At 39.7% G+C, this 25647-nt stretch overlaps 1 protein-coding gene across 1 annotated transcript in view; it reads left to right on the top strand.

The window, feature by feature from the left end:
• Nucleotides 1-284: 284 nt before the first annotated feature.
• The window catches only part of CATSPERB (cation channel sperm associated auxiliary subunit beta), a 58425-nt gene continuing 33062 nt past the window's right edge, over nt 285-25647 (top strand). Inside the window, exons 1-15 of the mRNA XM_067462966.1 lie at nt 285-360; nt 1745-1833; nt 2961-3113; nt 5648-5708; nt 7000-7095; nt 9125-9271; nt 12537-12629; nt 12951-13075; nt 13289-13321; nt 15157-15223; nt 16556-16602; nt 17528-17680; nt 18670-18822; nt 22701-22845; nt 25134-25285. Of these exons, the coding sequence (XP_067319067.1) occupies nt 285-360; nt 1745-1833; nt 2961-3113; nt 5648-5708; nt 7000-7095; nt 9125-9271; nt 12537-12629; nt 12951-13075; nt 13289-13321; nt 15157-15223; nt 16556-16602; nt 17528-17680; nt 18670-18822; nt 22701-22845; nt 25134-25285 (1590 nt within the window). The remainder of the gene's footprint in view (nt 361-1744; nt 1834-2960; nt 3114-5647; nt 5709-6999; nt 7096-9124; nt 9272-12536; nt 12630-12950; nt 13076-13288; nt 13322-15156; nt 15224-16555; nt 16603-17527; nt 17681-18669; nt 18823-22700; nt 22846-25133; nt 25286-25647) is intronic.

Raw genomic sequence — 25647 nt, 5'->3', positions numbered from 1 at the left:
CCAGAGCATTACTTTTCCTTGGCAACCAAGGCACACATTCAAAGCTGAGCCTATTGGGAATGGGGCTGAATTTGTCTGTTGGCCTGTCCTTGGTGAAAAGTAGGCTTTGCCTATCGCTGTCTTCGCAAACACCCGGGGAGGCATAGAGAAAGCCATGCTTTCCATTGCCATCTACCTTCATATCCTGTTCTGTGTTCGGCTTCTTGGTCACTGTAACAGTTAGGAGAGACAAGTTTCAATACATATTTTAAATGAATGTTTGAAACACGTGTTTTATTGCACAGATGGAGCTGTTGCAGATTTGTATGGTACTTGCAGCAACTTTGAAACTTTCATCAGGAATTGCCTACAATATAAAAGGTCAGTTGAAGACTTATTTATTTATTTATTTATTTATTATTTCAAACATTTATACCCCATCCTTCTCTACCCCTGAGGGGGGACTAAGGACGGCTTACAACGGCAACAATTCGATGTCGGCAACATACAAAACATTACAGTAAAAACATGACACAGTAAATAAAGAATTAAGTTTAAATCCATTTAAAACACTATTAGTACTATCCGCAGGTACTGCTGCATTTTATGGAATTTTAAATCTGCAGCTGGTGTTGGAAGGAGCCAGAAAATAGTCAAGAACTACATAAATATTGTTTGGATATTTAAAACAATGCTAGAAACCATAGCAGCAAATGTAGCACAATCTGCTGGCACATTTGCCCCTCCATTCAATCCAATTGCCATTTTAATTGCAATTAATTATTATTTTATTTCACTTGATTTTGAGGTGGCACAGCGGGTTAAACCACTGAGCCGCTGAACTTACTGACTGAAAGGTTGGTGGTTCGAATCCAGGGAGAAATTCAAACTACCAACCTCTGCCGACTTAGCAGTTCTCTACCCCTGAGGGGGGACTAAGGACAGCTTAGGTCAGTTGAAGACTTATTTGCAAATGTGAGTAGATCAATATGTACCGCTTCGGTGGGAAGTTAATGGTGCTCCATGCAGTCATGCTGGTCACATGACCATGGAGGCATCTACGGACAACGCCGGCTCTTCGGCTTAAAAATTAAGATGAGAAATGCCCCCCAGAGTCGGACACGACTAGACTTAATGGCAGGGGAAACCTTTACTTTTACCTACAATTGATTTTAGCTGTAATCCTTGTTGTAAGACAGTTTAGGAGAGAGGTGGGATATGAATTAAATCAACAGATAAAGTCAGGCAGGACTCCTATTAAAGCTACTTTTTCTCAGCTACAGCCCTTTCTCGCCTTTTTTTGATAAACGGCAAGTCACTTCTGGTGCGAGAGAACTGGCCATCTGCCAGGATGTTGCCCAAGGGACGCTCAGGTGCGTTAGCATCCTGTAGGAGGCTTCTCTCATGTCCCTGCATGGGAAGCTGGAGCTGACAGACAGGAACTCACCCCGCTCCCCCAATTCAAACCGTCAACCTTCCGGTCAATTTCGGTCAATGGTCAACCAATGGTCAACCCCCCAATGGTGCCATTGGGGGGTTCCTAGCTTTCTCGCCTGCAATATGGGAACAGTGATCTAGATTTGCAATGGAATTATAATGGTAATGAAAGGTGTTTTAAGATTTCACACTGAAAACAAAGTGATAAAAGTGAGCAGGGTTTTTTCTTTGAAAAGCAAACATAGATGTACTAGTCCATGAAAAGAAGAAAAATCAATTGATAGTTTGAAATATTAAACACAACCTTAATCAAAAATTTCTCCTTCAGTGGAGGCCAATTCAAGTTTCTCCTGCTACACAGATGTCTTCAGGAATGATACTAAAGCAATTAAATTGTTCCTTCCAGAGCACAGATTGGTAAGTTTTCAATTTTGTGTTCTGGATTCACACATAAATAAAACTGTGAAATGTTAATAAAGAGAAAAGAAACACCCTAAAATAAAAAAAAAAACTAGTTTCGAAATTGGCTGGCAGCTCTTATGTAGACGGAACTAGGAATCTGTAAACTAGAATGTAACAAAACAAAATGGTCTGGCAATTACCTGCGAACTTCAAGAATGATTCATTGAGTTTCAACACTGGGAACATAAACTTTCTTGTTTGAATTGAATTCCCAAGATGGGAAGTGCTGTCTTTTTTTTTACTACAGTACATTTTGTTAAGGTCTGCTATAGCTGTGATAAAATTATCAGATGGTATGACAGCCAACTTACTAAATGAGTTATCCAGTACTATATTGTAGGTCAATGACAGGACAGATCCAGGGAAAAGGATCTCGCTATCTAAAGGCCTTCCATTATGATGATTCCACTATAACATGTAAGATCCTGGGGTTTGTAGTTTAGTTTTTTCTTATTGTTTCAAAAGTGACTTGAGATAATTGTAAGTTGCTTCTGGTGTGAGTGAATTGGCAGTCTGCAGAGACGTTGCCCAGGGGATGCTTGGATGTGTTACCATCCTGTGGGAGGCTTCTCTCATGTCCCTGCTGGGGCTGACAGGAGCTCACCCCGTCTTGCAGACTTGAACCGCTGACTTTCAGGTCAACGGTCCGGCCAGCACAAGGGTTAAACCCATTGCACAACCACAGCTCCCTTGTAGTTTAGTGGCTGAGAATTCAAAATTTCCCTCCCTAAAATAAAAAATCTCAGGATTTCATAGGATGGAATCGAGGCAGTTAAAATGGGAATTATAGTGATATAATTATGTAGTATAGATGCAACACTCAGCTAGCAGCACCTGAACAGCAGGCAGGCAGGCAGACACAATTCAAAAACAGGTTCAACCATAAAACAGACCATCAAGCATGCACACATTCTTACTATCTCATTTATTATGATTTATTGTTGTTGATGTTTACTAATTTTGAAGTCATTAACATAATTCCTTAGATTTTGTTTGTCATTTACAATGTTGATTGTGTTATATATTATGTATCCATGATTCATTAACCTGTTTTTTAAATCATTTTTATCATTTTGTTAAAGGAAGTCATTTGTCATTTATATGACTACAACAAGCCCGACACCAAGGAGAATAGAAGGAAGAATCTCCTGCTTTATACTTCAGCAGGTCTTGCTCCAAGCATACAAATCTTCAACAGTACCTACTCAAAAGTCTTCTACTTCGAAATGTCTACGGTAAAACATTTTGGAGAAGGCCTAATGGAAGAATATGCGATTTCTATGCAGAGGGTTCCAGATTCAATCCTTGGCACCACCATTTGAAAGAATCTGATAGCAAGTGATATGGAGACTGTCTAGTTAGCTTGGGAACTACTATCCAAGCAAGGAGGATCTCACATCATAATGGTGTTGTTTTTGAAGTGTTGTGTGGTTTTCAGGCTATATGGCCATATACTATCAGCAGTTTCTTCTGACGTTTCGCCTACATCTGTGGCTGGCATATTAAGATGATCTGTTGTTATTATTTTATTTATTTGTACTCCACTTTTCTCCAAGGACTGGGAACCAAAGCTGCTCACAACTTTCAGAATCATACAATTTTAAAACCTACAAAATATAAATATTAAAATAGAATTAAATATTGCATTACTTAAAACAATTTTAAAACAAGTTTTGAAAACCCAGTTAAGAACAATTTGAACCCCATGCAACATCCCTCAGCCCATTCTTTAACACTTTCTGCCTCAAAAGCCTTCCTGAATAAAAAGGGTTTAGTCTGCTGTGTCTTCAGCCCCTTTTCTGTTATGTGGGACCACCATCTGAAACCTGCCTGAGATCTATGATCAGAGCTACTGCAGCACAGTAGCTCCGATTCCCAATCCCCCCAAGTGTTCCAGAAGGATACCATGACTGATGGTATCGAAAGCCACTGAGAGGCCTAGAAGCACCAACAGAGACCCACACGCCTTATCAGTGTTGACAGAGATCATCCACTAAGGCAACCATAGCAGTCTCAACTCCATATCTTGCTCTGAAGTGTGCATCATCCAAGACTGCTTAGAGTTGGAGGGCTACTGCCTTCTCAATCGCCTTGCCCAAAAAAGGAAAGTTGGAGACTAGTCTGCAATGATTAAAGTCCAGGGAATCCAGGGAGTGCTTTTTCAGCAATAGTCTAACTGCTTCTTTTAAACAGGGTAGAAAGTCGCACACTTGAAAGTTGCATTCCCTCGGAGATACATTAATACTGTATTGTATTTAAGATCTAATTGCATCTCCTCCCTTCATGACCAGCCAAGAAGGGCAGGGATTGAGAGAGCGGGTTATTCTTGAATTAATTTATGTGGTCATACTTGCCACAGCCATACTATCACCTCACACCTTGGAAGCAACAGAAATCATATTGTTCTGGCAATATCACATGCAAGAATAACTGCTGGAATCATTCCTTATACACATTATTAACGGTAGGGTTCCAGAAAACCTCTCATGTGCACTACAGACAGAAAACCACTGCTGCTTGTGTGAGAAGTAGCATCATGAAACTCCATGTAAATTAACATGTGGTGCTGAGTGGACTGAAGAGGTTAATCTCATTGGTGCCAGCTTTTTGGTTTCTTGTGCAGTAGGGAAAAGATTTAGAAAAATGCTGCTAGAACACAACTACACAGCCCGAACACCACACAACATCCCAAGGCATAGTGCTTGGAGCTATGAAAAGAGATTAGGGGCTACAGGTGACCCATATACTACACTTTCTTCCATCATGTTATAAAAGAGTTGTAAAATAGAATAACAGAATCATAGCTTTTGAAGGAGCTTCACAGCCATTAAAACTAACCCCTGTTCAATTAAGGGTCTCCAGCTAAATCATCCCCATTGGGTAGGTGTTGAGCTTCTTAAAGATGTCCAGAGAAGAAGATTGCACCAGCTCTCTAGACAACTAGTTCCATTGCCAAACCATTCTTATTGTCAAGAAATTCCTTCTAATGTTGAATTAAAATCTACTCTCCTGGTTTGCTTGTTTGTTTCATGTCAGGAGTGACTTGAGTAACTGCAAGTTGCTTCTGGTGTAAGAGAATTGGCTGTCTGCAAGGACGTTGCCCAGGGACGCCTGGATGTTTTATCATCCTGCTGGGGGCATCTCTCATGCCCCCGCACAAGAAGCTGGAGCTGACAGACAGGAGTTCACACTGCTCCCTGGATTCGATTTGCTGTCCTTTTGGTCAGCAGTCCTGCTGGAGCAGGGTTTAACCCATTATGCCATGAGGGGCCACTACTCTCCTGTAACCTTAAACTATTCGATCCAGCCATTCCCTTTGTGGAAGCAGAGAACAGACCTGACCATTCGTGATAGCCCCTGAGGTTATTATTTCCTGCTTTGGTGTTAAAAAGAACCACCACATATGTATTTATGTGAAATGTATAGGTGAACAAGCATTTTCCTCCAGTGTCATTATAAGTAAGAAGGAGATAATGGTTTCTCAACATGTATTTTATTCCTCTGCCAAGAAACAGGAATAGCCTATGCAAACTATATTAGCGGTATGTGGCCAGTTAGGTGAATCATGACCCAGTAAGCAGTGCAGTTAATGAGAGATTTGGACTAGATCCTCCTTCTCAATATATATATTTTAAATATATCAACATATCCGTTATGAAAAGCATGAGATTGATGCTAAGCGATTGCTAAATAATTATCCTAAAATGTATGAGAATATATGAATTAAACTGAAAACCTTTCTCTGAAAACATATTTTCTTAAATACAAGGGAGATGATGTGGATTCATGGTCAATTTCTATCCCCCGAGAAGAGATTACATATAATACAGGTGAGAAAATGGTATAATTGCCTGTTATTCCTCCCAATTGTTCTGTACTTCATTCATGCCAGTACCATTATCTGTACATACTAAGTGTTCTTTCACACTAAGGTCTGAATCAATTAATTCAGCAGGGTCTACAAAGGCATTACCAATTCCAACAGGATTCATGTGCGTGTTAGAAGCTCCCTAGCCATGAACAGAAGCACTCCTGATCACATAACATCATACTAAATATCACCTTAAATCACTTTTCAACTCACTCTTAGGCTGTTCTTGTGAATAGATGGGAGATTCTCATTTTAAGGCAGTGAATTAAGGTTGTGCAATAGGTCAACCACACTACTGCGGTGAATTTAGACCATGCACATATTGATATGATCCATAGATAAATCAATGGTGATTCCATGGAGAGGGGAAGGTGCCAGTGCTGCCTTAGTGGTCAGTTGCACCTGGCCACCACTGCCACCATTTTCCTGCTCAAACATTCAAAAAGAGTTCCTTTTTTGATAAAAGTTAAGTTACAATAATGAAACTTAATTCTATCTTTACAATGGTGAAAGGTGAGAGGGTAATGTGTCACAGGAGAACCCACAAATCCCTTTTACTTTCTCAAAGCTCCTTAGGGGGAAGTGCCAAAGACCTGTCACCTCTGCCATTTTCTCATCCAGGTATCTGAAAAGGCTAGAAATGGCACTGCAGCAGAGAGAGTAATATGAGTTGGTACTTCATTAACGTTCTCTCATCTTTCACCACTCTCCTCGGGGAAGGTGACAGCTCTTTTTTTTAAAAAAAAAGTGTTATGGAACAGTACATTGCTCCATGGATAAATCATCTCAGATTTTTGGAGGTTGATTTTTTAATTAAATTTCTAGGCTTATATGTGAGTATATTCAGTAGTTACAAGGTCCATTCATAAATTGTAAACTGGATTTGCAGCCTTATAAGTTTGGGATTTTATGTTTATATTCATTAACCAGTGATCATGACCCCAACATTCTATCTCTTAGGCCAGGCAGTGCCCCCAACTGAAGGGTTTTCAAGCTTCCACAGACCAGGACATCAGCAAATGACAACTGTTGTGTATTTTCTGTTGCATTGAGCAAAACTGTTGCAGCAGAACCCCAAGGGCTCTCTCAATGTATCCCACAACTGAGAGAACACTGCAGTCATCATTCCCTAGCTCCCAAATCCATGTTGTCATAGCTATGTCACCTGATGTAGGATCTCAACCATGTATGTTCTTATAACTAACTGATGTTTTGATTGTGTTTTGTTTTTTTATGTACTGTTGAGGCAGATATTGCTCCAATAGAGGAGTGGTTTGTAAAATTCAATATGCATCATGGATTAAATATGTTCACTACTGAAGGAACTTTGCTTGATATTATGAGAGGTAAGCCATAGTTTGTATAAACTCTTGATTTTAATCTATGTGAAATTAATCTCAAATTACACATTCCGTGCTGAACCCTCAGAATATGATGAATTTGAAGTCTATATTTGGAGGCCACTTATAACATTAATACAAAAGAGCCTAAAATCTTGAAAGATGAAAATATTCACACAAAAATAACATGCAGATGAGAGAGAGTAGAAAAATGAATCCAGACCATACTTCACTAAAAAGTGAAGCAAGAGTAAATTAAAGAAAATTTAGCAACTGTTTAAGGGTGCTTTAACTCTGTCCTACAGTCTCTAAGGCTGTGTCATTTTCATGTTGTGTCTCACAAGATTAGAATTGTAAACTCATTTTCAATGTTAATGTAATCAAATTAGCAAAAGCTAAACATGTGGTATTCACATAGAGAGGAGGCTCAGCCACAAGACAAAGGAGCTTTTCCACCTACAAAACCTCCAGACGCCATTATTTTAACAGTTTTTAGCTGTGTGACAAAGCCTCATTAATGTTGGAAGTGAAGAAGCATATATAACAATTAGGGGAAACATGCTGTCTTGTGTTCACATGTTTCCTAGATCTATATAGCTCAAGATGTTTTTCATTCCTGCTTGCACTTCCCCCTTTTCCTAAAAGTCTTTAGTGCAATGTTTCTCAACCTGGGGGTCGGGACTCCTGGGGGGGTCACGAAGGGGTGTCAGAGGGGTCACCAAAGACAATTAGAAAACACAGTATTTTCTGATGGCCATGGGGGTTCCGTGTGGGAGGTTTGGCCCAATTCTGTCATTGGTGGAGTTCAGAGTGCTCTTTGATTTTAGGTGAACTATAAATCCCAGCAACTACAACTCCCAAATGTCAAGGTCTAGAATGCTCTTTGATTATAGGTGAACTATAAATCCCTGCCAGTACAACTCCCAAATATCAAGATCTATCTTTCCCAAACTCCACCAGTGTCCACATTTACGCATATTGAGTATTCATGCCAAGTTTGGTCCAGATGCATCTGTGCTGTCTGCATGTAGGTGAACTACAACTCCAAAACCCAAGGTCAATGCCCACCAAAGTATTTTCTGTTGGCCATGGGAGCTCTGCGTCCCAAGTCTGGTGGAGTTCAGAATCCCCTTTGATATTGTAGATGAACTAGAAATCCCAACAACTACAACTCTCAAGTGACAAAATCAATCCTCCCTCAACCCCATCAGTATTCAAATTTGGGTGTAGCGAGTATTTGTTCCAAATGAATGAAAATACATCCTGCATATCGGATATTTACAAGATGACAGCAGTAAAATTACAGTTGTGAGGTACCAAAGAAAATAATGTTATGGTTGGGGGTCACCACAACATAAGTAACGGTATTAAGGGGTCACGGCATTAGGAAGGTTGAGAACCACTGCTTTAGTGTTTTGTTACCCATTGTTTGAGAAGGGAGCATTATGAGGTTTCTCTGCCACAAGATGTCAGACACACAGGCCCCTTCCACTTCTCTGTATCCCAGGATCTGATCTCAGATTATCCCCTTATCCCAGGTTATCTGGCAGTGTAGACTAACAAAATCCATTTCAAAGCAGATAATCTGGGATATAGAGCAGTGTAGATCCAGCCACAGATATGAGAGTCAGCATTAGGGACTCTCCTAATAAAGATAAACAACTTTCTTTCTCCTATCTGCTCTTACTACCTGCAACAATAAAAACAACCTTCTACCCTTTTGATCTTTCCCAGAGCATTCTGCATATTTTCTCTCCTGTTTCTTGCCATAAGTTCACATATAGCACTGGCTATGCTCCACCTTGAGAACCTCTGCCCTAGAAATTAGATAGTATGCATTTTCCCCTAACACTTCAGACCTGAAGACAGTTCTTAAAATGGTTCATATGTGCCATATATGTTTCAGAAAAATGTGCTCAGGGAAATCCACGAACTTTGCTATACTGTTGTTTAAATATTTTAAATATTAATTGAATAATTGTTTACTTAATTTTAAACCAAGAATCCTGAATTATGGATGTTTTCTATTTTATAGAGCCTATTCTTCAATGGATTGGGAAACTTGGTACTCCAATGGATATTTCTTTAACATTGCCTCAAATGATAAATACCACTTTGACAAAGAGTCCTTGTGCCAGTGATGCAGCAATACTTAGTTTAATTTATGATGCTTCAGTATCAGGTAATTATATCACTAAATGCCTACAGAATAATAGAATCAATGGTTGAGATGTTGCATTACTCCTTACCCAAGGGGCTGAGTCCCCTTGGTGCCTTTACATCATTTTTAAACAAAAAAGCAAACTTCTATGTTACTTTCTCTTTATTAAAAATGCCTTTATAGGCCTGAAGCAACCCAGGTGATCAGAAACATGAAAAGCACACCTCAATATTCCCTGGGGAATATAGGCACAACCCCCCTCCCTCCACACACATCTTTTTTGCACAACTTCTGGATTAATGGTGTGTCATATCAAGGGTGTCAAAATCCAGCTTGGGGACTGTATATGGTTTTTGCTTGCCTAACAACTGACATAAACAATTAAATTAATTCCTGTTCTGGAGTTGAGTATATAGTCTAGTTTATCATCTTTCTCTTTGGTTAAAAAGATCTTGCAAGAATTTGACAAGAGAGCAATACATTTACAGTACATTTACCATATTCAGCATACTGCCAACAGTAGCTAACACTAGGTCAATTTTTTCACATTTCTGCCTCAATCCTATGAATCACTTTCACTTTCAAATAATGTCACTTCATGCTGGCTGTGAGTGAGTTCATTAAGACTTTCATCCATATCATTCTCATTTATCTATTTTTAATATTTAGATCTCTTTCCTAAACTGATTTAATTCCCCTTGACTTACAATAGCATCTATCAGAATTTTTTAAGCTTTAGAGAGGCTATACATGATTATCATTCTGGAAATGAAACACCAAAAGGAAAAAGGTCTTCTCACATGTATGTGTGCCTTAACTATGAGGTAGATAGAGAAGTGAATTAATTGATTAATATTAAATCGTCCACATTTTTCATCATTTGTCTAGGCAAATGAATCAGGTATATTATGGGCATGTATATATTCAGTCCTCATCGGGATGCAGTGGGAGCTCAAGAGCAGGGGAAGAGGAGAGGTGTTTTATTTTTCAAAAGTGATTTTGTACTTGTGCAAATTGCACTGCTTTGTCAGGCCTGTTGATATTCTTTTCTGTTACATGGTGCCACTATTCTGTCGCGCGCTGGGCCTGTAATAGCTGTACTTTTCTATAGGACGTATACTTTAAGCCCAGCGGGAAGCCAGGGGCGCCTCAAAGAGAGGTTCTCAGGAATTTTTCTGAAGTGATGGTCTTTAGAGTTTTTAATGATACAACAAAGTCTTTATTATGGAACAAACAACAAATTTTTAATGGTTCAAACAACACTTCAAGGCTTTCTTAGTCTAGTCCTCAATGGGCTGGTACCTTACTTTGATTAACTGAACCTTCTCTGTAGGAAAACCTCTTTTTAACCTCTCCCAGGCTGTTTACTATCTATGCCTCATCGGTGTGGGTCCTACTACCGATTCCAAATGCATCTGGGTATCGAGTAGACTTACCAGCCGAGGCTTGAAGATATTTCAGCTGAAGTTCCGTGGATCTGTAATGCTGTCCTCCCTCAGAGAATTCTTTGAAACTTCAGGGCTGTTTCCCCTGTGATTGCTGTGAGGCTGAGAGGCTGTGATCTCTCAGCAAGAGCCTTGGGACCTTTTCCCTGGAATTTCTGTTTCTGTTTCCCCAGATGTTCTGTTTCCCTGAATGCTCTTGAGAAAAGAAGCTTTTCTACTTGACGAGCTGGTCTACGTCCTATAGTCTAGCTTCCTTGTGTGAGACTGCCCAAAAAATGGTTCCTTTCCCTCCCAGAGCCCTGAACAAGGGGCGGAACCAAAGCTTAATTATGATGGACAGAAGGCCTGCCCTATAACTGCAAACAGATAACAGAAAGAAAATAAAGTTGGAGCTCCTGGTACAGACGTACCAGTAGAGCCACTTTTACTATTTAAGCAACAGAATTCATCCCCTGCACCCAGTAATGAAAGAGAGAACTCTGTTATTCAGTATATAGCTAAAAGCAACAGATTGCTATACTGAATTTAAGAGACTTAAACACACTTATTCATGCAAAGAAGCTTCATAGGGTCACAGGGCAGTAGCATAGGTGTGTACGAAATAGCACAGAATTCTGTTTTGTTTACGGGTGCCCCCCCCCCCCTTTTCTGGTTTCAGGGAAGATGCTTATGGAAATGGAACTAAGGGTTCCTAATTACGATTCCAAATGGCCCCCCTCCTAATCTCCTGGAATCTTCCTGAAAACAGAAGTGTGTGTGGGGGGGTGTTACCCAAAATTCAAAATGAAAACAGAACAGATTGCACACCCCTAGCTAATCATATCTAACTATATAATGCCCTAAAGGCTCTTCTTGTTGATTATAATATATAGACCTCTGAGAAGGCCTGACTTAGAATGCATCCATGGCAATACTCCACTGCCCTCTTGTGGGTAGTTGTAAGCACTGTGGCATAAGGCTCATTGGCCAGCAATATAGATCATTTCAAACATTTGTTAACCAGCAAACAGAATTTCTGTACTTTGAACTGCACTAGTATTTTTAGTTGACGAATAAAACATATGTCGACAAGGTATGGTGCAGATCCATCAAGTCATGTAGGAGACATTGTGGAACATACATACATATTTTCAAACACATACACACATATATACTGTATATAGATAAAGAAAAATGATGCTTATCTGCTCACTGCTCATTTAATATAGCAGTAGTTAAAGCTCCCTCCAGTTTATTCTGTCTTTTTGCATTCTTATCAATTGCATTTACAATAATTCTTTCATTACCAAATTGTTTATCAGAATGTCCTGGGATACACTAGCCTACTCAAACAATATATATATATATATATATATGGTTTTTTAACACTGCTATCTCATTGTCCAAATGCCTGGTCATATGGGGAAATGTTAATGTGAATTACATAGAACATATGAGATGACAAACATGCTTGTGATAATGCCTTTGCTTTTATCATATTTCTGAACATAACTGTTGGCTCACTCCACATTTCCAAATGAAAGGTAAAATCAGACAGTACTGTAGAGCTATGCCATATTTCTTACTTATTCTGGTAAGAAAGACAGAAGACAAACTGGTAATGAAGGGAGTGTTGCCAGTGTATAATGAATCTGTAAGATTCAGTGAACAAGGCAAAATGCAACAAAGAATCTCTACATGTGGAATACACTGCTCCTTCTTCAAGAGCTTTCCTTGAAGATTACATGGAAATATCTGTTAATATGTACCAAGAATGAGTTATAATGGCAAGGATAATGCAGTACCGAAAATAGCTGCATCCCGATTTTATATTGTCGTTCTCTTTTCATGTATCTCTACAGGCGTTGTTTTAGGAATCACTGACACTGGGTTTATGAGTCGAGATACAAAGTGGTATAACCTGTCAGACACCATTTGTACTGTCCTAGAAGATGGTAATTCCTTTTTCTTTTCAATACTTCAATTAGATTGTTCCTATTGCAATATTAAAATCATATCCTGGGTGATATAAGAGGTATTTGGGATCTAAGCATCCCACATCAAACTAGAGAAAAGATCCACTTAAAATCCAGTTTCTGCCTCCTGCAGAAATCTGGGGCTTGTAGTTTAGTTAAAGGCTCCTCCCTAAACTACACTCCAGAATTCTACAGGAAGCAGAAGCAGGATTTTAAGCGGATTTTTTCTCTAGTGTGATAAAGTGGTTGCCAAGATAACTTTTTGGTAATGATTCTCATGAGGCCCTTTCTTTCTCACAGACTGTGCTGGTCTTGCACTTGTGGATGTAATTTTAATAAATACTCGTCTAATAATACTTACTACACTGGGATTATTTATCAGTGATGATTTGCGTTATCCACCAGAATCTGGACAGGTGCTGAGAGTAAGTAAGTATAAGTATGCCTCTAAATGTGCCAACATTTCCCTTGAGGTCACAAAAATTATTACTAGGCAGTAAACCTGGAACATCTTTTCTTTGTGATGGATGAAGTAATTTTGTAAAGTAATATATTTTATAAAATTACGTTGTGAAGAAATGGGAGGGGGAATTTTGTTCGCATTATTGTATTTCATTTATTATTTTATTGTCTTCCAGTTCAAGAAACCAACCTTGTGTGGCTTTGAAATGGTAAGAAATGATTAAATGGTGTTTTTGCTATTCATAAAGTCAAACTAGTTTATGGTAAGTAAGATTGTTTCAGCCGCTTTGGGTTCATGTTGACAGGGCTACTTTGTTTGGCTTCGGTGGTAATTATGAGGGTTATCCAGAAATTAAGGTTACAAGGCACAGGGGATTTTCACAGGGGAAGTTGGTATCCCTGCCATGTAGCGGAAAGCTAGCGGAAGCAAACGAGCAGTACCAGTCGTCAGTAGTTCACTGACTGGCATTGTGGTGAAGGTTAGAGATGAGCGTCCTCATTCCATTTCCCTCCAAGTGCGAAGTTTGTGCTGTAATATGCTACCTAAATGCGAAGGTCATGAATGCTGCTGCAATTCATCCTGAAATCATTTCTGTTTATGGAGAGGACATAATGTCAAGACAGCATGTGACAAAATGGGTGCAGAATATCTTGTGAGGCAATGAAAAAACTTCACAGAGCCATCCAAAACAAATGTCATAAGATGCTGATGCACACTGTTCATGCAGCACAAGAGTTGTTGACTTCATTTGGTTGAGATGTTTTAAGCCACCTCTCTCACAGCCCTGATCTCCCATCCAGTGACTATAATCTGCTCACTAAATTGAAGGAACACCTTGGTGGAAAACACTTTTCTGACGACAACGAGGTGAAAATCGAAGTGATGAACTGACTGAAAAAGACAGAAGGAAACTTCTATGACACAGGCATCAAAAACTCATCCAATGGATGCACTGAATGATGATTATGTGGAAAATTAATGTAATACCTATGCTATATAATATATATTTAAAAATCTTGTAACTATACTTTCCGGATAACCCTCATACACTGTTGGCTCAGGGGCTTTTCCTCTCACTAGGACTGAATGAGCTGCACATATGACACACATTTGATATAAGAAAAACCCTGCCTTTGTATGTAAAGAAGACAAATTACTTTCACATTTCCCCTTGCATTTTTGTCTTCTGTGGCGGTTCTTACAAGGACCTCTCTGTGCCATCTCAATGCCTGCCTAAATGGGTTGCGGCTGCTGTTTCATCAGTTTACCAGTAGCTAACAGGGCCTTGCCTCAGCTCTTCCAGAGCCACCCCACAATATCTATATCTATCACTTTCCCAATACCTTTTTTCAGGGCCTGTCTCTTCACAGATTCACAAATCTGCTTTATTGACAAGGTGGAATGTGTCCAGAGAAAGAGAACTGAAATGATCAAAGGTCTGGAAACTACTGGTATATTCCTTGAGGGAAACTCGGCAGAAAGGAGAGGTTCAGTGGTGGCATAATAGCCATGTTTAAATATGTAAAAATATGTCATATTGAAGATGGAGCAAGATTGTTTTTGCTGCCCCAGCGACTGAGACACGCTGTAATGGGGATTCCAACTGCAGAAAAAAAGATTCTACCTAAACATTAGAAACAACTTTCTGGCATTAATAGCTGTTCAACAATGCCATATGCTGTTTCATTTGGAGGTTTTTAAGACAAAAACCTTCTTAATGGCTGTTTCTATCCTTGGAGCCGTTTTATCTTCCTGCTCTTTCATAAAATATGTGACATTTCCTCCCTCTCTTAAGTAGCCATGACTTGCATTGCTGGAACTGTCACAGGGGCTAAAAGGAACTGGTGCTCTTCAGTATTTTATTTCCTGCCAAATGGTAGTCCTATAGCACTCCCAGGGCCTTGAAAAATCTTGAGGCATAGTATGGCAGCAACATTACAGTGGGCTGTGATTTATTGAACCTTTTCTGAATCTTGCCAGTCATAGCATACATAAAAAATAGTAGTGGGAACAGTATGAACTTATTTCACATTTTCCTTGTAGGATGATTATTTCAGAGCAAGAATATGGTATAGTCGCCAGTGTCTAGCTAACAGAGAAAAGGAGGAAGGTAAGGAAATCAGAGCTGTAAGTGGTATAAATATAAGAAGCAAGAGAGTAACTGAAATATTATAGTAGAGGCTGATCCCTACGATATTTTTTAAAAGGACATTCTTATATATTCAAACACTGGCATTCAAGTTACAAATAAGATTGGTTTTGTGGGTTTGTTCTTAAATTGAATTTGATTGTAAGTTTGGAACAGGTACATTTTTAAGTGTCAGAAATTATATATTTTAGCTTTGGATATCATAGGGAAGGGTTAACACCCCTGTGGTGTTTGTTTTGCTGTCTGTGCCCTGTTCAGAAGATTTCACCTCACTTTCTGTCCCTGTGATGATTAGATTCTGAAAAATGTGGCTTGTTGTGGAAACAAAGACTGCTGAGAAAGCTGCAGTGGAGGCACCTTTTCCCCAGGATAACTCTTTCAGGAGTGAATTTCTCTTCCTGAGGGTAGATTTCTCCCACTTCCTGTAGTGCCACACCCGTTCTTAACTATGAGTCATTTGTAAGACAGATGTTTGTAACACAGGGGTTGCCTGTACATGATAAAAGGTCATGTTGGCTGAACTATTTGCAGGAACAGATGATTTTTTTAATCAATAAATAAAACATAATAAAACATAAATATAAAGTTCTTGATTTGGATTCTGTGGCATTGACAGTGATTTGCAGAATGAAAGGTGGCCTCAAGATAGCAGGTCAGTGTAGATTCACCCAGTGTTTAGATAGCTTCCTTCCTGTTTGTCATGTGCATCTGGTGCAGATAGGCATATTGCCTTTATATAACTGTTGAGAAATTGCTACATAGTATTTATGAAGATTTGCAGATGAAAGCATTTCAGCACAAGATGCTGTCAAGAGTATCCATAGTCATTCCTTTCTTATTCCATCAAGCATTTTGAAGTCTATGTTGTGGTTCAACCAAATGACGATTAGGGGATTGGTATTTCCAAGCCTGGGAAAGTGGTGGATTATTATTTCAATTAGGGATATGAGGGGATTTTAGATCAAGATCCTGTGGAGTGTTTTCCCCTATTGCCAGTTTGGATTGGCTTATTATTGACTATTTTCCCCATTACCTATTGAACTTTGTCTTTCGTATTTCTTATGGTGACTTTTCCTTTTGATATGTATTTTTCTTAATAAACTGTTTTATTACCACTTTTGAGATTCCTGACTGGTGTTGAGTGCAAGGTGAATTCTGGATGGGGTGCAACAGTCTAGAGCAAAACTAACATTTAAAATGTAACTCTGAGGTCAATTAAGATGAATACATTTTGTAAATTGTCTTTTAGAAATGCAAACAGTGATTTGTACTTAATGCATTTATCTCTTCCAGTGGACTATGTTGGTCTGTCATTTAACAAAGACAAGACATTAAGTCAGGTAAGATAAAAGGCAGTAATACCTGATGTTATTTTGTTGATTATAATTTTATTCAGTAGTCCTAACAGTCATGGCAATAAGTGTTCAGAAATGGAGAGAAAGTTTCAGTGAAGTTTCCATCAAACCCAGTTTTAGCAGAAGGTGCTTACACAGAGTGCTTATAGCTTGCAGCATTTAATCTAACACTGTATTCAGTTTCTCTGCCCAATATTTGTTAGGTTTATAAACTGCTATATGGAAGGCTTTAAGCTAAAGGGAGATAAGGGATAGAATGACCAAAAAATAATGAAATGTTTTCTGTGAAGATGCCATAGTTCATACATGCAGATGAACATGCAGATGGCTGGATGGCCATCTGTCAGGGGTGATTTGAATGCAATGTTCCTGCTTCTTGGCAGGGGGTTGGACTGGATGGCCCATGAGGTCTCTTCCATCTCTTTGATTCTATGATTCTATGCTCTGAATTCCTGAGCAAGGTTCAAAGAGTTGGACTGAGAAGGTGCCTAAACTGGTAGGACAGAAAAAATGGGCTTAAGATAGTGAAGAAGCTACTATCATGTTGTTACTAAATTATATAGAAGTGAGCATTACAAAGTATGGATGAAAAAAGGAAACTTCATAGGTTCAAAAATTATAATTAGTATGTTTAGGTTATTAAATATCTAAACCCAACAGGGAAATATTGTTGCTTCCATTGTTTGTGTTTTTTTTTGTCTTGATTTTAAAATGTCTTTTTAAAATCCCATTATACATCTTTAGTGCATTCTTGGAAAAATTGTAGAAACCCACTTGTCTTCAAAATGAAGTGGAATATTAATTACTGTTTTCTTCATTTCCATTGTACTAAAAAAAATTGATAACACTGGAACCAGAGCTGTGGTTGATTCCTACATCAATTGCACTAATTTCATTTTGTTTTAAACAGGAATCCACCTGCTTCTATAGTAATGATTCATTTACTAAATGGCACAATTGCTTGCCTCACAGAACAAAAGCTGAAAGAACAGTTTCTAGACGGGTAGTTTCATTCATAGTTGATTATGAACAGAACACAGGCATAGCAATTTTATCTCAACAGGTAAAACAGTATAATTTATTTAGCATTTTGTAATTGTTTATGGTTCTTCTCTTCCAGTGCACCTCTAGGATTGGTGTCACCCAGTGCATTGATATAAGAGTGGCTGATGCTTTTTACATTTCCAAATGCTTTTGATGTTGAAATAATCAAATCTGGATATTAGTAGAACATTATTCAGGAAATGAAATAACTAGTACACTAGCTGAAGCTCTACAAAGGCAGTCTTAGCTACAGCTATCCTCAACTCTCTCAATGTTGTCCTGTCTCCTTTGTTGATCAATCTCTAAACATAGCCACTTGAAAGGTGTGCCTGGTGATTTGAAGATGGGCCTCATTAATACATAAATGGGAAAGCTCTAAACCTTTCTGAGGGCCTTGCAGATGGGGCTTTATCCCAGAGAATCCGCGTTTAAAAAACACGGATGTTTCTGGGGCCCTGTCCACCCACCCCCCTCTGAAAGCATGCACTTTCTTGGAGTTAGTGTCCAGATGTTCTAATGGGACTTCCCAGTAGAACACTGGGACACTTAACCCACCCACCCCCCCCCCCCCCCGAAGCCTCCCTAAACACAGTAAAAAAGGAAAAGAACTCACCCGGGCTCCATAAGATGGCTGCCAGAGTTCTCCTGGCACGTACAAATGATGTTCCAGGAGAAAAGTGGGGGGAGCGATTTTCTCCCTCCATCCACCTTCTGCTGGTGTGTCATTTATAAGTATCAAGAGAATAAAAAAAGTCTTCTAGGGAGATGGGTGCATTTTCATCAAGTTTGGGGGCCTTCTTGGAACAGAAAAAAAGCAGAATTGACTTCCTGACTTCTCTTCTCCTGAGCATACAACCCCTCCACCCCAAGTTCATGTTGTGGAAATATAAATACCTGTTTTGACCCCAAAGGCCCCCAAACATAGTGGTAGTACCTTCCTACTAAATTTATTGTTCATTTCTGATAATGTACAATTTCCCATTGTCTCTATTTTCCACTTCTTTTTAGAACAGGGCATTGGTGTCAGTGCATAAGTTAGAAGGCAATGAACTGAGGAAACAGAGAAAATTTCCAGCTTTTTGGTTTCCAGATCTAGACTTTATCCCATTTGGAATGTTTTTCCATCCAGGCAGTCATTTCTTATACGCTTACGGAAATCAGGTGTGTAAGAGCAAGAAACCTGTTGACACTGATAAATAATTGCATTTTTATTGTGATCATAATTACGGACGTTCATAGATTATTTTGGAAAAGAAATACATCCTTTGAGGGAAGGAAACTTGAAATACACAAGGTTTTAGATCGTCTCTATTAGAGTTTACATCAGGCCCACACAATTTGGTCTGTGAAGGGCCAAGATTTCTCCCCAAATCTATCAGCGGGACACACCTCCTCCCTCCCTCCCTGTAATAACCTAGTACCTGCCCCCCTTCATCTAATATTTATTTATTTACTGTGCTTATATACCGCCACTCTCAGCCCAAGGGTGACTAGGAGCGGTTAACAATAGACAACAATTTGATGCCAAAACAGTTACAACAATTAAAACAATCATAAATACCATTAAAACACTAACAGCAATAAAAATATAAAAACCATACACAGCATTAAAAAAAATTATCAAAACGTCTCCATATCCAGCTGCTTGTATTTGGGTTTAAAGATAATAGTTGAGTGTATAAATGTTCATTCTAAAATAGAGAAGACCTGAATTTCTCAGGAGCAGCAGCAGCTCTAACATAAACAAGAAAAACCCTAGGTTTGACAGCCAGGATTGTCTGGTCCTTCATCTCCAGATTGTAATGTTTTGGGGCTCAAACCTGAGATATAGGGTGATGTTGTTAAATGCCATGCATAAGTACTAACCACAGTTGCTCACAGAAATATTTAATCCAGCCTACTCCCTTCCAGTCAGTAGATCTAAAACCTTGTGTATTTCCCTGGCCCTTCAACAGCTCACTGTGAGGCATTTGCTCGGTTATTCACGGATAAAGTTGCTCTGATTCGCTCCAACCTGGACGCCACAGTTACTGCAGTCTCTGAAGATGTAGCAAGAGCACCTGCTTTTCCAGTTTTAATTGATTTATTTCAATTTGTGTAACTCGAGGATGTTGACAAGATTCTTGGAGAGGTGAGGGCGACCACATGCATCCTGGACCCCTGCCCATCCTGGCTGATAAAGGAAGCCAGAGGGGGGTTGGCAGAGTGGGTCAAGGTGGTGGTGAATGCCTCCCTTCAGGAAGGCAAAATTCCAGCCAGCTTAAAACAAGCTGTGATAAAACCGCTGTTGAAAAAGCCATCACTGGATCCCACTGATTTGAACAACTTTCGGCCAGTTTCCAATCTCCCCTTTTTGGGCAAAGTCTTTGAACGTGTGGTTGCCTCGCAGCTCCAGGGATTCTTGGACGAAACTGATTATCTGGATCCGTCATAGTCCGGTTTCAGACCGGGACATGGAACTGAGACAGCCATGGTCACCTTAGTGGATGATCTCCGCAGACAGGTCGACAGGGGGAGTGTGTCCCTGTTGGTTCTCCTGGACCTCTCAGAGGCCTTCAATACCATAGACCACGGTATCCTTCTGGGGCGCCTTGCAGGGATGGGTCTTGGAGGGACTGTTCTTCAGTAGCTCCAGTCCTTCCTGGAGGGTCGTACCCAGAAGGTGTTGCTGGGGGACTCCTGCTCGGCTCCACAGCCATTGTCCTGTGGGGTCCTGCAGGGCTCATTATTGTCCCTCATGTTGTTTAACATCTACATGAAGCCACTGGGTGAGATCATCCGGAGTTTTGGAGTTCGATGCCATCTGTACGCAGATAATGTCCAACTCTATCACTCATTTCCACCTGATGCTAAGGAGGCTGTCCAAGTCCTGAACCGGTGCCTGGCTGCTGTGACGGTCTGGATGAGGGCGAGCAAATTGAAGTTGAATCCAGACAAGACAGAGGTCCTCCTGGTCAGTCACAAGACTGAACAGGATATAGGGTCGCAACCTGTGCTGGACGGGGTCATATTCCTCTTAAAGCTTGGGAGTTCTCCTGGATTCATCACTGAGCCTGGAATCCCAGGTTGCGGTGGTGGCTAGGGGAGCGTTCGCACAATTAAAACTTGTGCTCCAGCTGCGCCCGTACCTTGGGAAGTCAGACTTGGCCACGGTGGTCCACACTCTCGTTACATCTAGAATAGACTACTGCAACACACTCTACGTGGGGTTGCTTTTGAAGACTGCTCGGAAGCTTCAAATAGTCCAACGAGAGGCAGCCAGGTTAATAACTGGGGCGGCATACAGGGAGCATACAACTCCCATGTTACAGGGCCTTCTTGGTGATTGCTCCCCGGCTATGGAACTCCCTTCCTTGTGAGATCAGGTTGGCCCCCTCCCTACTGTCGTTTAGAAGGATGGTAAAAACTTGGCTGTGGGACCAAACTTTCGGGACAGGGCAATGAAGCGATAATGGGAAAGATGACAGGGCCAATTGGATTTGAAGCTGATGGCTAGGATGGTTTTAAATTGTGTTATTTTAAATGGTGTATTTTAATATTTAGATAAAAGTTTTTTAATATTTATGTATTGTACCCAGGCATTGAATATTTGCCATGTATATGTTGTGCTCCGCTCTGAGTCCCCTTCGGGGTGAGAAGGGTGGAATATGTTTTAAATAAATAATAATAAATAATAGATATATACAGAGCAGAGTGGACAGTGACCCTTGGCACCACCATGACTGGAGAGAAAAAGAAAGCTAACTAAGGCCCCATCTACACTGCCATATAATCCACTTTGTACAGCTTTATAATGGTCAATACAGAGTCATACAATGCAGATTGAACTACATTGAACTGGATTATATGACTCTCCACTCCCCCTCGATGGAACTGTCACCTTGTCATAGTGAGAGGGCTTGCGTGTTCCAAAGAACCTGCGGGCACAACGACTGGAATCGTGCACTCCCAGGAGTGGCCATGGGGGAGGTTCCAGACAAGCAGACAAATGGAAGAAGCGAAGACCACTAGCATTGAAGTGATGGTCCTCCACCTTCAACTCTGCTGGACTGGCCATGTTGTCCGGATGCCCGACTACCATCTCCCAAAGCAGTTGCTCTATTCTGAACTCAAGAATGGAAAACGGAATGTTGGATGACAGGAAAAGAGATTTAAAGATGGGCTCAAAGCCAACCTTAAAAACTCTGCCATAGACACTGAGAACTGGGAAGCCCTGGCCCTTGAGCGCTCCAGCTGGAGGTCAGCTGTGACCAGCAGTGCTGTAGAATTTGAAGAGGCACAAATGGAGGGCGAAAGAGAGAAACGTGCCAAGAGGAAGGCGCGTCAAGTCAACACCGACTGGGACCGTCTTCCACCTGGAAACCAATGCCCTCACTGTGGGAGAAGATGTAGATCAAGAATAGTGTTCCACAGTCACCTATGGACCCACCACCAGAACACCAACCTTGGAGGACCATCATCCTTGGACTACGAGGGATCGCCTAAGTAAGTAAGTAAGTAAGTAAGTAATGAGTCTCCACTGCCATATAATTCAGTTCGGTGCAGTTCATCTGCATTTTGAAACTGAATTTCATGGCAGTGTAGATGGGGCCCAAATAAATGCATTTATTCAGTTGAGGTCTATGTTACTAATTTTGTTATTATTAATTGCCATCAAGTCACCTATGACTTAGCATAGTCCTGTAAATGATAAACATCCAAAACACCCTGCCATCAAATAGTGCAAAGTCAGAAGAAGTTGCTGCTCTAATTAGGTGAACTGAATATTTGCACACAGCTCTTTACCTTGAGACCACCACAACTGGAGAATTTAGACCCTCATCCTCCACTGGGAGATGACCCATCTCAAACTCTATCGACAACAATAGGATTAAATAAATTCTGAAAGGTGGAACACTAAGTGCACTTTGCCTTAACTTTAAATAATTTCCCAAGAGATTTGTAGGATTTTTTAAGGCAACGCTGATGAAATCCTTAATATTTAATTAAATATGCAAAAAGTCAGTTATTATTAAATTCAGTTCCCATACTCTGCTTAGGTATGGATTTCTTATGATGGAGGCAATGCTTTTACACCAATAATGAAACTGGAGAATGAGACTATTGTAGAAACAGACACATGTGTTTACACCCAAGCTATTGTATTCGTCTCAGACAAAGGCACAATATTCTACACTAAGGCAGGTAAGATTTTTTTTAAATTGTAGACGTCTGTAAACATGGAGGGATTTTAAATATGCAGTGAGGCAGATTATCATGCCATCTTCACTATCATGTGGATACAGAACATTAAAGAATATCAAACATAGAAGTGTCAACATCTTTACTGGAATAGCTTTCAGAAAACTAGCCATATTAATATTTTGTAACAAAACAAAGATTTTGTGTCACCTTAAAGTTTTAAGTATGGCCATAAGCGCTCATGTTCTGAACTCCAGTCTATCAGGTGCATGATGCGTATTTGTACTGTGAACAATCAAGTCAAAGTGGCAATAAAATATGTATAGTATTTATATATACCATAGTCCGTGAGATTTCTGAGGCACATGTCTAACATTTGGCATAGACTTCAGTATTTCCATGACACATGTACTAAACTTTGTTCATCATGTCAACATCTTAACATGTTCATTCTCTGTGTGTCCTAAAGTGAAAATTTATGCTACTTTTGTCATCATAAACTGGTTTGGGAATTTCTTATTAAAAAACACAGGATAGCTCATGGAAAAGGGGACTTAGTACTTCTCTTTTAAGGTGCTGTTGTAGTTTAGCCTGTGATTGTGTCTGATGTCAAGGGGGATGATGGTTTTCCTGGGCCTGTGTCTAATGTCAGTGGGGATTATGGTTTTCCTGGGCCTGAATTGTCAAGTTTCTGGCCTTGCTGAGAGGCCTGAATTTTCTCATGAACAGAGTGCTTTTCCTATAGATTCTCAAGGCCAAATTCCTGAAGGGGGCCCATGAGAACCTTTCTCTGAGAAACTGTATTCTGAGGATGATTTGTCAGGTGCAGAAATTAATGAGATTGAAGATAGAAGACAAGACTTTTATAAAATAAGGAAAGTTCCCAAACTCGCCAAAGGTCAGCCCATCTGCTGAAAAAGAGGGATAAGAAATCCTTATCTGGTTGCAAAGGCAAACTGAATGTTTTCCTTTCATTTCATGAAAGGAAATGATTTTAGCTCAGTCTGGTCAATGTTGAATTTTCATGACCATTTTGTTTCCAAGTGGATTTATAGCTTCATGTTTCAAGTTTTGCCAGGTTGCTGCTGTAGGTATTGGATGTCTATGCTGTCTTGTTCTTTTGGATTTTGCATCCTTGGATCTTGTGTTTTTACCTTTGTACCTTGAAGTTCATGGACTATTTGTTACCTTTGGAATATACTGTTTTGGATTATACTGCTTCTATCATTTTTATTGCTTTGCTTTCATGTATCCTTCAATAAGCTGATTTCTGATTTTACTATACAGGTGTGATGTTTATAGACAGAGGTGTTCCTGTTATGGAATACAACAGTTGCAATCCTGAAAAACACTTATCTCTACATGCACATGGCCATGAATCTTTGGAGAAGGTTCCTAATTTTTTCCGTTAAATTGTCATACTAAATTTTCAGATCACATCACTTCTTTCCTGGGAAAAGAACAGCCTCCCATATTTTGCCCAAGATTTATGCATCTGTTGGTGTAAAAAATTGAAAAACAAATAATTATTTATGACACAATTAACATAGCATAATTTGACCCACATCTTCCCTGTCTCTTGAAACAGATGTGTGAGGTACTACAGGTTCTTTTCTAATTGTCAGTTGATCTTTATGCATTTGAAGGTCCCTCTCGTCATCTGGTTGCCTGGGTTCCCAATTTGTGACCAGTGGTGTAGTCCAAACATGCAGAATTAGCATCAAAACTCTCCTTAAACATGCTTTAAGTTTTTGAATCTCAGGATTTTAACATGAGAAAATGAACAAGCTAGTTAAAGATCATTGAAGGCTTTCATGGCCAAAATCACTGGGTTGTTGCAGGTTTTTCGGACTGTATGGGCATGTTCTAGAAGCATTCTCTCCTGACGATTCACCTGCATCTATGGCAAGCATCCTCAGAGGTTGTGACCTCACAACCTATGAGGATGCCTGCCATGGATGCAGGCGAATAGTCAGGAGAGAATGCTTCTAGAACATGGCCATACAGTCCAAAAAACCTGCATCGACCTAGTTAACATTCTTTTAGGATGTGTTGTTAAAACAAACAAGGTAATAAAATAGACAAAGAAGTAAAGGTATAAAGATGTCCTTTTGAGGAAGAAGACCCCCATTTACATAGATTGTTGATTCAATAATTTATTTTTTTACATTTATATTCTGACTCTCTCTAGTTCTGGCAAGGCAGACACTGACCTTACTGAAAATCACTGTTCTAAAATTACTCATACTCTAATATTAGCAATATTGTGTTTTCCTTTGTTCCTTCCCCAGGCATGCAAAAATATGCCAGGCTTAGAGTTACACCAGGAGCTATATTTAGCATGTATTTTGACCACCTGGGAACTTTAAATTATATTGTTTTGAACAGTTCATCTACTGATGACGTAGTAGTGTCTGAGATGGATGTGAACACTTTATTGAAGGTATAGTGTGCTTTTGATGTGCTAATTAAGCTAATTATATATTATATTATGTATAAATGCACTAATGATAATATTTTTACATTGTAATAATTACTATATGGGAATGAACCTTAACTCTTTCAGTCAGTACATCAAAGCTAGAAGCTGATTTTTAGATGACAACTAGATCTCTGTGCCCTCTGTCACTCACACAATGGGTCTTCTACCAGAATCAGAGTATTTCAGACGTGAATAAGCTTGCATGCTTTAGCAATCAAAATTCAGTTTCTGTTTTTTCCTGCCAGAAGAGCAGCAGCATGATGAGAATTCTACTACTTCTAGGTTGTTTCTTCTTCCTGGTATCTTTGACTAAGATTGCATCT

The sequence above is a fragment of the Anolis sagrei genome, chromosome 1 (assembly GCF_037176765.1).
Source record: "Anolis sagrei isolate rAnoSag1 chromosome 1, rAnoSag1.mat, whole genome shotgun sequence".
Lineage (NCBI taxonomy): Eukaryota > Metazoa > Chordata > Lepidosauria > Squamata > Dactyloidae > Anolis > Anolis sagrei.
This window is presented reverse-complemented; position numbering and strand designations above follow the sequence as displayed.